General features: G+C 37.8%; 1 protein-coding gene across 2 annotated transcripts in view; it reads right to left on the bottom strand.

The window, feature by feature from the left end:
- The window catches only part of BOD1L1 (biorientation of chromosomes in cell division 1 like 1), a 59,796-nt gene that overhangs the window by 14,625 nt on the left and 30,197 nt on the right, over nt 1-14,974 (bottom strand). For both annotated transcript variants that reach the window (XM_050791639.1, XM_050791640.1), the window contains exons 11-18: nt 14,330-14,394; nt 12,788-12,872; nt 9,138-9,181; nt 7,765-7,825; nt 6,103-6,173; nt 5,085-5,157; nt 3,782-3,861; nt 47-131 (exon numbers count right to left, since the gene is read on the bottom strand). In XM_050791639.1, the coding sequence (XP_050647596.1) occupies nt 47-131; nt 3,782-3,861; nt 5,085-5,157; nt 6,103-6,173; nt 7,765-7,825; nt 9,138-9,181; nt 12,788-12,872; nt 14,330-14,394 (564 nt within the window). The remainder of the gene's footprint in view (nt 1-46; nt 132-3,781; nt 3,862-5,084; nt 5,158-6,102; nt 6,174-7,764; nt 7,826-9,137; nt 9,182-12,787; nt 12,873-14,329; nt 14,395-14,974) is intronic.

Raw genomic sequence — 14,974 nt, 5'->3', positions numbered from 1 at the left:
TGCTTTGAAGGTTCAGTCAATTTACCTAAGCAGATGTTTTACTCACCTTTTTCTTCCATGACCCTGGAGGCAGTGCTATTTGTCTCAGAACTGGTTTTAGATAATTCTTCCAAATCTCTGGAGTTCTCTTCCTATAGAGAAGTTGAAAAAGACCAGAAGCTTCTTCAAACTGAAGCCTTCATCCATTCATCCTCCCCACCCAAGTATGCCTTTCTATTTCAAAAAAACTCCCTCTTTTTTAGGATAGTTTTTTGGAAAATGTTTTTGAAATGTAACTATTATTGCTGAACATTCTGAGAACAGAAAAGCATGAGATAAGGTTCAAGTATAAAATATCAAGGCCATTTTCTTTCCTGCAAAATAGAAATTGCTCTTCTCCTCCCTCCGCTTGGATTTTGTCTTTTTAAGACAAACTCCAAAGGAAAAATGGACAGATATTGGCAACAGATATTTATCTTTGTGGGATGATGGAGGGGGCAGATGTGGGGAAGCAATAATTTGGGAGGTGCCAAAGGGAATTTATGGGTATCCAGATGGGCTGAATTGGAGCAGTGATCTTTCAGCAATTAAATTATCCCCCCGTAGTAGCAAGAAAGTTCTCAGCATGAAATGCCAAATCGTTTATACTATAATACTAATACAGTATATAAACAAAAATATATAAAGTAGAATAAGATCAAGATGAAATAGGAAACTAAAGTAAGCATTAATTTTACTTTAATGGCCCATTATAAACAACTGTAAATCCACATTTCCATTAATTTTAATTTTACTTATTTTTGAGTAGAAATATATTCTCGTGGTTCAAAATTTAAAGGGATCTATAATGAAATGCCCTCACCCCCGACTTCCCTACTTGGAAGAATTCAATGTCATTGGGTTTTGATATAGCCTTTCAGGGACTGGAAGGGGATGGATATAAAAGCAAATCCACATTTCACACAGTCTTCTGAAACACTGGAATTTCTGACCCACTTCATGTCAGATATGATTAGATCTTCATTCTTTTTTACCTAACAATGAGGATGACACAGAGCTTCTGTTACTTCCTAGTAAAAGAAGTGTCAGTTCAGCCATTTCTCTTGTTATTTGTTTGTATCTGGATTACAAATACTCTCTGTGTCTTATGGGGTTTTTTGTTGTGGTTATTTTTGCAGAAATCTCAAACCAGTGTCTGTTTTGGGAGGGTCAGTTCAATTAAAACAAGGTAAACAAACTCTGCAAATTCATTTAGTTGAGCATCTGTAAGCTATTAAGTCATAAAATGCTGAAAGTGAACAAATAAGTGAGGGTCTCAATGTCAAGTCCTCTGTGTTGTGGGACTCCCAGCTTCCCTTAAGGTACTCTGACAGTACTACATAACTAGGTCCAAGACGTGCGATTACAATGTAAGACTAACAGGTGACGTCAGAGGAGAGCTCACTTTCAGTGATAGCATCAGGGCCAATCTATACAGTAAATATTAGTAGAGATTAATTTTTAAGATTTTTAGATAAAAGGCATATATAAATGGTGGTTCTACCATTTCTTCTCACATTCTGAGGGCTTGTGGTACCTTGGGAGAGTGCTAATTTAGAGGATGGAAGGTCCACTCACTTGGGAAAGCCAAGGAGAAACCTATTTGCTCTGACCTTATCAACACATCAACATTGAGGCTTCACTGAGACCCTCATGCTGCACTGCCATTTTCAGTGCAGGACCTCTTCAAGTGCTCTGTGTGTGTGTGTGTGTGTGTGTGTGTGTGTGAGAGAGAGAGAGTGTGTGAGAGAGAATGTGTGTGTGAGAGGGAGCAAGGCAGCACGTGTGTGACGCCGGGGGGAGGGAGAGAGAGAGAGAAAGAGAGAGAGAGAGAGAGAGAGAGAGAGAGAGAGAGAGAGAGAGAGAGTGAGAGTGTGAGAGTGTGTGTGTGTGTGTGTGTGTGTGTGTGTGTGTGTTGGAGCGGGTTGAAGTGTTTGAGGTCTTCTCCCTCATTTCAGCCAGAACATCTACACTTATATCTGTTTCATATAGTGGGGGCTGAAGATGTCCTGCACAAAAGTCTTCAAACCACTGGATGAACTGCATTTCTGTTTCTGAATTGGCTCTTTCAGAACCAACGCTTGGTCCTGTAAGCACTTAATCAGATCCTGATGACATGCATGCAACTCACTTTTTATTTCCTGCTTTTATTTTTCCAGTGCCTAGAATTTTTTCACTTACTCAATTTTGGTCTTCTTTTGGTCTTCCTATACACATTTCAGAATAATGACTTTATTGCTTTTATAAAATGGTACATATTTGCTACACAGAAAACTTTAACAGAAATGATGAAATCACTCCCAATTTACTGTCCAAAAATTACTAATATTAAGATGACATCAAATAAATGCTATTGCAGACAGCTTTCCATGTAAGAAAGGATTCTTTTGTAGTAACTGAAAATACCATGTCTATAAAACTGCTTAATGAAAATAGTTACATTAGATTTTATTTAAATTTAACATTGAAAAATCATGAAATTTAAGAGAAAATAAAACAATACCCCTTCAATCTACTTTTCTTCAAATTTAGAAGGATCGTCTCAGGATTTTTGATTTTGGACAGGGCAGGGTGAGGCATAGCTTAAGAGCCTGTTTCTTCCTTTGGTCACAACCAACTAAAATTCATGACAATATGCCACTTTCCCTCTTAGGTTATTAAATCTTTTCCTACTTTTTATTTAGTTCTTCGGTTACTGGGGGAAAAAAGAGACCAAAGTCTGGTTTTAGAGAACTGGAAATCAGTTCTCTAAATTAGGGAAAGAGAGAGGAAAAGAGGGAACTAGTTTAGACAGACAATGAGAAATTTTAGAGTACTGAGTCTCAGAAATGGAAGAACACCCAAGAAGTATCTAGTAGGGAATGAAAAAATCTGGGCCTACAACAAAAGAGACAGCAGAGCACAAATAAAAATTTGTGAGGAGGTTCTGTGAGTCATAAGATGAAAATAAGACCACAGGAAAAAAGGCAATGGGTAAGGCCAATCCTTATAGTACCCAGATTTTAAAGGTAGGAGGTGATATGGTTTGGCTGCGACCCCACTCAAATCTCATTTTGAATTACAGGTCCCATCATCCCCACTTGTAGTGGGAAGGATGCAGTGGGAGGTAATTGAATCGGGGGGGCAGGTTTGTCCTGTGCTGTTCTCCTGACAGTGAATAACTCTCATGAGATCTGATGCTTTTATAAAGAGGAGTTCCCCTGCACATGCCCTCTTGCCTGTTATGTTAAGATGTGACTTTGCTCCTCCTTTGCCTTCCACCATGATTGTGAGGCCTCCCCAGCCATGTGGAACTGTGAGTCAATTAAACCTCTTTCCTTTATAAATTACCCAGTCTCAGGTATGTCTTTATTAGCAGCATGAGAACAGACTAATACAGGAGGTAAGCTAGAGAGTAAAGTACTAATATTTAAATATATGTGACTGTATTTCAGTATTTTGGTGCAAGTATATCTGTGATAAAGCACATTCTACTTTGGAAGAAAACATTTAGACACCTTAAGAAATCAATACTACTGAACAAAAACCTAAGCAATGTTATATTTAAATTATAATAAGACAATCTTGCAGTTTAAGAATTATAAAGTGCAACATTTGATTTTGGGGAGGAGACTAAAAATATACACCTTTTATAATAAAGTGATTATTATTAGAGACATATAAAGGGGGATACTAAAATGAAAAAATATTATAATAAGTATTCACAATGCTGTAATTAGGCCTCCCTACCCCCACCCAAAACTTTAATATGTGGAAAAAATACCTTTGTGTCATGTGGCTCAGTTTCAGAACACTGCCTTTGTGCTGTTTCTATTCTGGAATCCAGGACATCTGGATTATCATCTGTAAATCAGTTTAGACAGAATCACAAATGAACAAAAGCTAAATGAAAAATGAAATACATAGTTCTATTTTAAGACTGTTTGAGCCTTCTTTCTTAGGCCTGTGATACAGAGAAGCCAAAAGTTACTCTATATTTATAATATCATGTGATATGAGCACTGAACACTTGCCTTTTGCCCTGGCCAAGTAAAAATAAAACAAAATACAAAAATCCCCATATGGTCACATGACACCAATGAAGTAGTGGGTTCTGTGGGAAGGGCTTAGTGTATAGTTTCCAGAGATACTTTAACTTTCTAAATGAGTTACCACGTAAGAGGTATAGCATAGTAATTGAGACCATGGGCTTTGGAATCAGATTTATGTGGTGAAGATAAAATCGTCATGTTTCAGAACCTTAATCTCTTTATTTATAAGATGACAACAACATCTAACTTACAAGTTTATTGTAAAGATTAAATGGGAATGTGTATAATGTACCATAGATAGTACCTGAATACATCAGGAACTCATTAAATTGCTACCAAATAATATAAAATATAAATATTTCATTCTTCACTCTTCATTCTTTCTCATGTAGTCATTCAATAAGTATTGAACTTCTCCTTTATGTCAAGTATTAAAGGTCAGTGCACTGTTCAACATGATAGTCACTAACCACAAGTGGCTACTGAAATATAAAATAATTTAAAAACAATTAAAAATTCAGTCTTTTGTTTCCACTGACCACTCTCAAGTGCTCAACAGTGACATGTGGCTAGTAGCTTCTGTATTAGACAAAATGAATGTACAACACTTCTATTACTGCTGTTCTACTAGAGGGCACCATTACAGACCATGAGAAAATCAATAGTATGAAGCACAGAAGGGGTGTTAGAGGCACTTTGGGACTAAAGTGCTTCACTAGCTCTGTAGGGCATCTGCTTATGATACAAAATACAGACTGCAGTGGCACCTGGCTGGGCCCCGGGGTGTGGTTCCAGAGAGAGTCTATCTTTGAGATCCAGGGGTTGGGTCTTCTGCAAGAAACAATTTAGTTTCTAGACTGAGGTCCAGAAAGGACCCTGGAGGTATCAAGCCAGTCTAGAAACAAATTAGCCTCAAGACTTGTGAAGTAGACAGTTACTATCCTCAAAAATTCTCTCTGTTTTTGGCTCACTCTTTTGGATATAAAAATAATATGATTTTTCACAGATGTCTAAAACAGAAACATATATAAATACCCAGTTCATCTTCTGAAGAGAGATAATGCTTCTTTCTTTTTCTTTTAGGCATATGCCTTTCTTCCTCTTCAACCTGGAATTAAGAATGACTAGATCAAAGGCCATAGAATCTTGATTCAAATAAACTGAAATGGGGGCACACTGTATTAGTTTCTAACCTTGGGAATAAGTTGAGATACACATTTTAAAAAAATCTAGAACACTTGGCCGGGTGCGGTGGTTCATGCCTGTAATCCCAGCACTTTGGGAGGCCGAGGCGGGTGGATCACGAGGTCAGGAGATCAAGACCATCCTAGCCAACATGGTGAAAAACCATCTCTACTAAAAATAGAGAAAAAAATTAGCCAGGCATGGTGGTGGGTGCCTGTAGTCCCAGCTACTTGGAGGCTGAGGCAGGAGAATGGTGTGAACCCGGGAGGCGGAGCTTGCAGTGAGCAGCGTTCATGCCACTGCACTCCAGCCTGGGCGACAGAGCAAGACTCCATCTCAAAAAAAAAAAAAAAAAAAAAAATCTAGAACACTTGATATTTAGATTTGGATTAGACTAATTTTGTAAGCTTTAGTCTTTTTTCTGGGTTTGAATGTAAATTCATACAAAACATGCTATTTCTAGCTACATACTGTATTTCAATAATTCTAAAACACATGTTTAAAAAATTATTTATCATTTCACCATCTCTGAAGTCAAGCTATATATATCTTACAACTGATGGCATGTCATAATTAGTAGTATTTTTCTGCTTAGTGGCTGATTAAACATGGACTTCTTATGGTTGATGAAAGGTGCATGAAAAACCATTCTGACTATACAACATGGGCACTTCCAGACAGTCCTGAGAACTGCTATTTGCCTAAACATTGAAAGGGCATATACAGGTAAAAGTGACATGTGGAACTCTCAGTATACCCATTAATATTTAATTTATACAAAGAAGTAAAGCCTTCCTAAAGCCCTTCTTTGTGCACAGTGAAAATATTATGTATAAAATATCAAACACTTGAGTTTATTAAAACGCACCTCTTTAGGATCTGCCTCAACACTGTGACTGCTTATGGCTTCTGCGTTGTCTTTTCTATCACTGGATATCTCTGAGTAATAAATACAAAAAAGAAAAAAAAATCTTAAATCTTTTTATATTCCAATACTTATTGTAGGTGTGTGTTAGGGGGCTGGGAGAAAACTGAGTGAGTAACTTTACTGAGTACCAGTACAAGGCATTGTGGTAGATAGTTCACAAATGATTTTTGATGGGATCCTCCACACAACTCCGTCAGTTAAGTTCTCTTTCTTCCTCCACTTGTAGATGTGAGGGAACGGGGTTCAAGGAGGTCAGTAACATGTCGGGGGTAACAACACTGGACTTTACACAGAAGACTTCAAGGCCCTTCCCCCCACTTTGTGTAGCAACACAGTATTAAGAAGCATCAATGAAAACAATGAATCACTGCATCATAATCATCAGGCTAACAAACATTCACCAGTCAAACAATACCAAATACAGGAGATGCTATAGAGTGACAACTGGTACACTACTTGGGGTCAATTTAGCACATGCAGTAAAGTTGAAGAGGTGCCTATAACTGAGCAATTCCATACCCAGAAATATAAGTACACTACATATACACTGGGAAAGGTAGGAGAACATACACAGTAGCACTCTTTGTAATTGGGAAAAGCTTCAAAATACCTACATGTGCAAAATAATGTACAAATGAAGCAAAAAATACTAACTGTGGTATATTCGAAAGCAATGAAAATAATTAGAGTTAATACAAATCAACAGAACAAAATCTCAAACTGCTGAATGAGCAAATAAGGTGGGGAGGGTTTATGTAATGTGAGACCACATATTTATCTAACGAAGGCAACATATGTTACATGTTGTTTATGGACCTATATATAACTAATGCATAATAGTGGTTCCTTTTGGAGTGGGATTAAAGGGAAAGAGATTGGGATTGGGAAGGGGTAAATGGGGATTCCACCATAACTAATATTTTTTAAAAGGTATGTGAAGCAAATAAATTGTAAGATAGGGCAAAACAAAGTTGGGGGCACATGGGTGTTTATTACCACTTTACTTTTGTTTGAAATATGGTATATGTTATAAAAATAACTATATAAGTAAATAAGCCTCTTTTCCCACTCTTACAATAGAAAATTAACAAAATTAGTAAGCATCAAGAAAATTCTATGTTCTGTTTGAGAAGGGAATTATCTGTCCAGAGTTGGCAGCCTACACAGGTTGTATGGCCACCAGACCTCACCCCTGGGAGAAGACCCACAAAAATGTGACATCCTTGATATGCCACCATCCTAAACTGTCTGTCAGAAGTTAACACATTTCACAGTTGGGTACTTGCAATCCACAAGGGACTATGTGTTTTGTATTCATGTTGGATTGAGTCAACTGTGAGATTAATGGCAAAGTTCTAGTAGCTATTTAAAGTGAGACATCACTTTTAAGCTCTATGGCTTGGAAGAAGTCACCTGGTCTAAGACTCGTTTTCCTCAACTACAGGAGTGATGCTGTTAACTATCACTTTACTGAATTACTATGAATTAAATGAGAGAAAAATATGTAAAATAATTAACACAAGGCCTGGTATACAGACCACACTCAATAAATGGCAACTATAATTAATATTAAATCTATGGCTATGAAATTCATTAACTTACCTCCTTTGTTATAAGATTTGCTATGAATTTCTTCATTTGTTCTGAAGTCTGAATTTTCAACCTAAATATATAATATAAAAGATATTTATGGATAGTCTCACAAAAAATTTAAAGGCTAAAAGAGAGAGAGAGGAGAGAAGGTAATTTACATAACCTGGCTATTTGTACAAATGCCAAAAGGAATTGGGGTACATATTCTTTTTAATTTCACCCAGAAGCTCAGAAGCATGCAGCATCTTCTTTTTGAAAAGGTTTCAGTTTAACAAATTATTGTGCTTATTCTTCCTGTCCTTAAAGCAGCCAATGGCAAAAGAGTAAGAATAAATAAGATAAATATCCTATAATATCCTAAGTCCTGGTCACAGGCTTTTGTACACATTTGGAAAGGACAATTATGCTCGACTGGGGAAAAGATAGCTGTTGGTGGACTCGGGGGACTGAGGTAGGATGGAGAACATGCCACCTGGCTCGGTAAGCTTCAACTCCATTTAAAGTCTTTTTAACTTTTAAAATTTATTTTATTAAAAAAAATTATTTTTAGAGACAGGGTCTTGCTACGTTGCCCAGGTTGGACCCAAACTCCTGGGCTCAAGTGATCCTCCCACCTCAACTTCCTCAGTAGCTGGGACTACAGGCCATGCCACTGTGCCCAGTCAAAATATTTTTAACTCTTGGATGGCAAACTTGAACCACACCAAGTGGTGCTTTTCTCTTTCTTCTTATTCAGCATATGGTGTATGAATTTCTAGCTACAAAATAGGGTGGTTGATGAGGAAGTACTCTGATTCCACGGTTCACTGATAGTACCCCAATTCCTCTAGGGGCATTGGAAAGAATGCAGTTGTCTGCACATTTGGAAACATTTTATAAAATGTTCACTCCTGGTACAATACGAGGTTCCTTATAAATACATTAAGACAGAAAGCCCAAAAGAAGACTCTTTCAAGAATGAAAGGGATTATGAGAGCCACATCTGGGAAAAAAAATACAGACACATAGCAGTTACAGGTTAGTATGTTGAGAAAAGTTGTCTAAAAACATGAAGTGAAATTTAATTCTCAAACTAAAATCTATTTTGTCTATAGCACCAGGATGATTTAAGACATCAAAATCCAATTTTCAATCCTGTTATAATAATAAACAATAGAAAGTTCAGAGTTCTTCGTCAGTGAGTATAGGTGTACGTGGAAAAGAGCTAGTGAAAGATGCTGTCAGGATGCTGAACTCAAATGAAGAGTACATTACCAAATGCCTCCTGGCTCCTACAGAAGTATACACGTAACCCCTCCAGATGGCTCCTCCTCAATAGCTCTCCAAAAAATAAAAAAAAAAATCCAATAACCACAAAAATCAAAATCATTACAGTGACTTACATTTAGTGATTCATTCACCAACAAAGGCTCCTTCTGGAGTTCAGCTGTTCAAAAACAAAAATGAGATGTAAAGAAACTGAGTATTGTTTCTGAAATGTAGAGAAATAAATTTGAAGACTTTTAGGATGGGGAACCTATCCTATGTCACCAAGTGGCTTAGTTGCCTTCATAAATTATAACATTCTGACCACTTATTTCCCACAATCAATCCATGTTGTACTACCAGAAAATACTACCAGAAAAAGACAACAGAAATTAATGTTGACTGCATTTTTATAGTAATAGCAGTGGTATATTAAATCGCTATGGTGATTTAACTATGTTGGTGATCTGAAGCTTAGAAAAAAAGTAAAAGACCTTAATGTAGCTGTTAAGCTGCAGTATAACACTGGTTCATTTAAAATAATAGTGTCAAATGAAAAGTTAGATCCTATCCCCTCAAACAGCAATGGTCTGTTTATATTCTTTGGAAACATGAAGTACAAAGTCTACTGTTTCTACTCAACAATGACAGAACACACATTTTTCTTTTAAACAACTTCCTTTTACGTAAGTAGATCTCTTACTGAACTGTACCTAAACACAGTAAAGCTATCTGAAATATAGCTGTGGGAACAATGGACTTCAGAATCCAAAAATGTTAGCTTCTTGACAATTAACAAATGAGACGTTAATTATTTGTAGTATAAAACACCCATGCACATTTTAACTAATGTATCTGTCCAAGTTTTGAATAGATTAGTCATCTTCAGGGTTTTAACATGCCAGCATAAATGACTTACTAAGTCTTGGTGTGGTCTTCCAGGACTGGCTGACACTTCTTACAAGGCTTCGAGACCCTTTCAGATGGTTTTGTGTAAGAAGGTCCTCAACTGCTCCCACTCCCCAAACCTCCCCAGATAAGTCATGGGTGAGATTTATATGCACTATTCACTTAATCTGAATCACTCCACATCTACTGCCCTTCTCTTTGCCTTGTACACCTAATGCATACCTACTCATTACTCAATATTTAGCCCCAAATGAGTAACAAGTACTTATAACAATTCAAAATGTATACAGGTTAAGCATCCCAAATTAAAAAATGAGAACTCTGAAATGCTCCAAAAATCTGAAATTCTTTGAGTGCCAACATGACTATCAAAGGAAAGGCTCGCTGGAACTTTCAGACTGAATTTTTAGATATGGGATGCTCAATGAGGTGTAACGCACATATTCCTAAATCCTAAGAAATTTGAAATTCTAAATACTTCTGATCCAAACCTTTTGGATTAGGGATACTCAACCTGCATATTCTTTGACCCTCCCTCCCCCAATCCAATTTTATGAAAATACCTGGTAAAACACATGTAGTGATATGCATTATGGAAGTTTGTTGCAGCCCTGTAACAGTAGAAACCCTGAGACCACTAAAATATCTAAAACTGGTATTAGGGACGATTATTTAGCTATTAAAACAAAGAAGTGGATCTGTATATGCTGATAAAGTAATGATGGGTGACTGCAATATATGGTCGAGTGAAAAAAAATTCTAGAACAATATAATTTTATTGTACTGAAGGTGGTTACTCATAGGGAGTGGGAAACATTTTATGCATTTCTGTATATCTTACTTTCTATAATTAAAGGAGGGGGTGAAGGAAGAGACTGATTGAGCCAACACAAGTCTTCCCTGAGGTCTTACATCAGGGAAGCTGACTCCCACAGTCAAGTAAGTATCTTTATTATAGTACCTTATTTGCAGGTTGATTTCAGTGAATGACTTATTTCCATCTGTCATTTCCATGTTGATTTCCCTAGTACTCACAGGTAGCAGACTTGATGTTTGTCAGGGAAATAATTTAAAGAGCCAATCCAACTACAGTAGACATTACAGTTGCCCTCCTGGCACCTTTCCCAAGAGCCCAAACTGTGGTCTGGAATACCAAGTGGATCCAGGAACACAGCACCTGACTTAAGTCAACTAGTAAGCTACATTCCTCTGGTCACAGTAATTAGCTTACAACCAAAATCACCCTGACTGTTTATTCCACTTGACTTGCATGGACATTTTAACATTGTGGAAAAAAATGGAGGACCGGCTTAAATTTGGTCACATACTCTATAGTTCCTAGTACTTAAAAAAAATATTGTGGGAATCAGAAGAAAATACGCAATCATGTTTGCAATACAAATTAGAAATAATTCCTCACTGTCACAGTTCTTCTCATTTCCATTTCCTTAAGCCAGTATGGTCCAGCCTCTATGGGGAATTCCTGAGGCTTTCCGTCAAGGAATTCACAAGGGCCAAACTAACATTATTTGTTTTACAGACTCATGAGTGCTCAATGGAATTTTCCACAGGCCAAGATGTACCCATAATTATTTGAAAAGGCTACTAAAACCCAACCATCGGCTGGGTGCGGTGGCTCACGCCTGTAATCCCAGCACTTTGGGAGGCCAAGGCGGGCGGATCACAAGGTCAGGAGATCGAGACCCATCCTGGCCAATATGGTGAAACCCCGTCTCTGCTAAAAATACAAAAATTAGCTGGGCATGGTGGTGTGTGCCTGCAATCCCAGCTACTCAGGAGGCTGAGGCAAGAGAATAGCTTGAACCAGAGAGTCGGAGGTTGCAGTGAGCCGAGATTGCGCCACTGTACTCCAACCTGGCAACAGAGTGAGACTCCGTCTCAAACAAAACAAAACAAAACTAAACTAAAACAAAACAAAATAAAAACAAAAACCCAACCATCTATCTGTAATGTTGGATTTTCTTCATTTACTTTAACCAAAACAATAAATAGCAACAGGACTGAATGTGAAAACAGATATGAGAAACTGCTGTTTTTTATTAAGCCAGACTTAAAGGGATTTGCAAAAATGCAAAACAAGGTCACTTTTATCACTTAATTGTGTTGTTTTGGAAAATCTAGCTATTTTTCATGAAAATAGAGTTGTTAACTTATAGTGAGTTAATTATATTGAATTAATAGTGACTTAATATTTACTTTTCTCAATTTTAATTTCTTATTTGGCAAATGTCAACAGGTATAAGCCATATAACAAAATCTCTTTGGGGTTGTCGCTAATTTTTCAGTAAGTTTTGGTCCTTGAGATCAAAACATTTAAGAGCTCCTGCCTTTATCCTTTCTGATACTGAGGCTCTCCCTTAAAATCTGTAGTCCACAATGAAGAATGTTGCACAGAGAGACTGAGAAGAGGTTATATAAGCTGAGAGTAGTTTCTGTGCAGCCACTGGGGCAAAAGCCTGAGCAAGAGACAAGAGCAAATGGTGTAAAGTGGGTCCTTAGGCTCAGACTAGCCTTTTGGAAGTGAGCTGCAATAGTGTCTGGAGACAGGCAGGGGTATGGAGAAACACTGCTGGGATAGAGCAAGTGTTTGCTCCAAAACAACTTTCGTTTTGCATTATTATTTGGAGGTAATCAGATTTAAACAATTACCCTACGTAATGTTGATTGACATTTCATGAGGAAAAGTGTATGTTAAAAATAAGATAGTAAAGAATTCTCCCTAATCTATTTTAAAAAGTGAGAGGCAAATTAATATAGACTGTATGTTATTATGCATCAACTATTGATTTTTAGAAAGGTAAAACCGCACGCAAGGCAAAAACAAAAACAATGTCGACAACCACTCTAAGAAGCTCACCTATCCCACTTGGCTTTCCCCCACACAGACTTTCTGGTGGTGCCAGAATTTCACGATTTTTCTCTTCCTCTGAAGGCACATAAGCCTAAAAAATCCAAAGCACCGTAAAAATAAGTTAACCCGGGTTTTTACAAGAAGACTAACCTCAAGTGAATTAAACAAAAAACCCTAGCATCCTGAAACAATATAAAAGCCTACTTTTAAGAGTACACAAAACTTAAAAATAAATACATCAAACTTTAAAAACCAAGCAAGTAAAAAATCAATTTAATTTTGTATTTCATCCATCAATGGGTCTTCTATTGCTTTAAAGGTAAAACCCCCAACTCAGCACACCACACAAGACTCTTCCTGATGGGCTCCCACTGCCTTCCAGGCTTAAGTCTCACCACAGCTCACCGTGAACCACTGCAGTGCCTGAGACACACCACGTGCCCTCCTGTCTCTGAGTCTAGAACACAACATTCTCTTTGCTTGGAAGGCTCTTTCTTTCTCTTCTGGGAAATTTCCACTCTACTTTCAAAATTCTATTTCAGTGTCATCCTTGCAAGCCCTCCTGTCTACCTGCCCCTTGCTCCTATTGGGCAAGTTGTGTTTCCTTTGTGGTGTTCATAACCCCCATGTTCACTGCCGTCTTGTCACATATACTTGGATGGTGCCTTGAGATCAGGCTAGAAAGAGGATATGGAGACTAAATTGTGTAAGCACCAAAGCCATGCTTTAAAAAAAAAAAAAAAAAAAAAAAAGGCCGGGCGCGGTGGCTCACGCCTGTAATCCCAGCACTTTGGGAGGCCGAGGCGGGCGGATCACAAGGTCAGGAGATCGAGACCACGGTGAAACCCCGTCTCTACTAAAAATACAAAAAATTAGCCAGGCGCGGTGGCGGGCGCCTGTAGTCCCAGCTACTCAGGAGGCTGAGGCAGGAGAATGGCGTAAACCCAGGAGGCGGAGCTTGCAATGAGCCGAGATCGCGCCACTGCACTCCAGCCTGGGCAACAGAGCGAGACTCCGTCTCAAAAAAACAAAAAAACAAACAAACAAACAAAAAGCAGATTTTATTCTAAGCATGATGGGAAGCCACCACAAATTTTAAGCAGAGCTATGACAGGGCCTAAGTTATGTTTCTAAAGACTACCTGCAGTGTGAATCACACTGGAGGAGGGCTGGAGCAAAATAAGCCTAATGGAGAGGCTACTGAAGTAGTGGCTTAGCCTAAGGTGGTGACTGTAGAAACAGAAATAGATGGACTCATGTTATATTCTGGAAATGGAACCTGTAAGAAATGGCGATAAATAAAATGTGGGATGACGGAGAAACTTATGGTGACTCTTGTGTTTCTGGCTTGAGTAAATGGAACTGATGATGGCACTATTTACTAAGATTACTGAGGTTCTTAACTTTCTCCCCCACAGGATATGACAATAGCACCACTAAGTGTCATAAGTACAATGAGAACAGGAGCTATATATCACATAAGTATAAATATGTGTATATGTGATGATAATCACTTACAGTTCAGCACAGCTGAATTATAAGCCATACCTCCATTTTCAAGTTGGCTTTCAGTTCCAATCCTCCCAAAACATTCAATGGAGACTCTTCATTGCCTAATAAAATTCAAGCCATTTAGTACAATTTAAGAATTTGCTTGCAAAATACATCTGGGGTCAAAAGTAATGGAATGTGGTTATCTGACATGCCGTGCCACCTTCCTTTTCTGGTTTATTTTGCTGTCAGTAGAAAATGACCAAAAGGAATATGTTGTATAAAAAGAATCTGGATGAAAGGCAGGGATTACGTGCTCATTTTGGGTGAGTGAAATTCTTGTTTGCACAGTAAGATAACTGCCCAGAAAGAATGACAAAAGTATTATCTGTGGAGACATCTTCATTTCCAAGTATTTTTCTGCAGCGATCTCCATCAAGTTTGTCCTTAAAAATATTCTGAGTCACTAAGGTCTATTCTCAGTACAGGTGATTTAGTAACAGATTCACTTTACTTGCTTCACATTGAACACAAATACTGAACACAAAGTTAAACTGTGAGGTAGACAAAAAGAAAATAAAATTTTGTCAGGTGGAGAGATTCTACTCTGGTCTTGCCTCTTTCCTATATCCTTCTGTAGATTGTGTAGAATCTTCTGTAGAAACCCTTCTATTTTCACTTCTTCAGGAAAAAAAGAGGGAT

Source organism: Macaca thibetana, chromosome 5 (genome assembly GCF_024542745.1).
Source record: "Macaca thibetana thibetana isolate TM-01 chromosome 5, ASM2454274v1, whole genome shotgun sequence".
NCBI classification, from domain to species: Eukaryota; Metazoa; Chordata; class Mammalia; order Primates; family Cercopithecidae; genus Macaca; species Macaca thibetana.
This window is presented reverse-complemented; position numbering and strand designations above follow the sequence as displayed.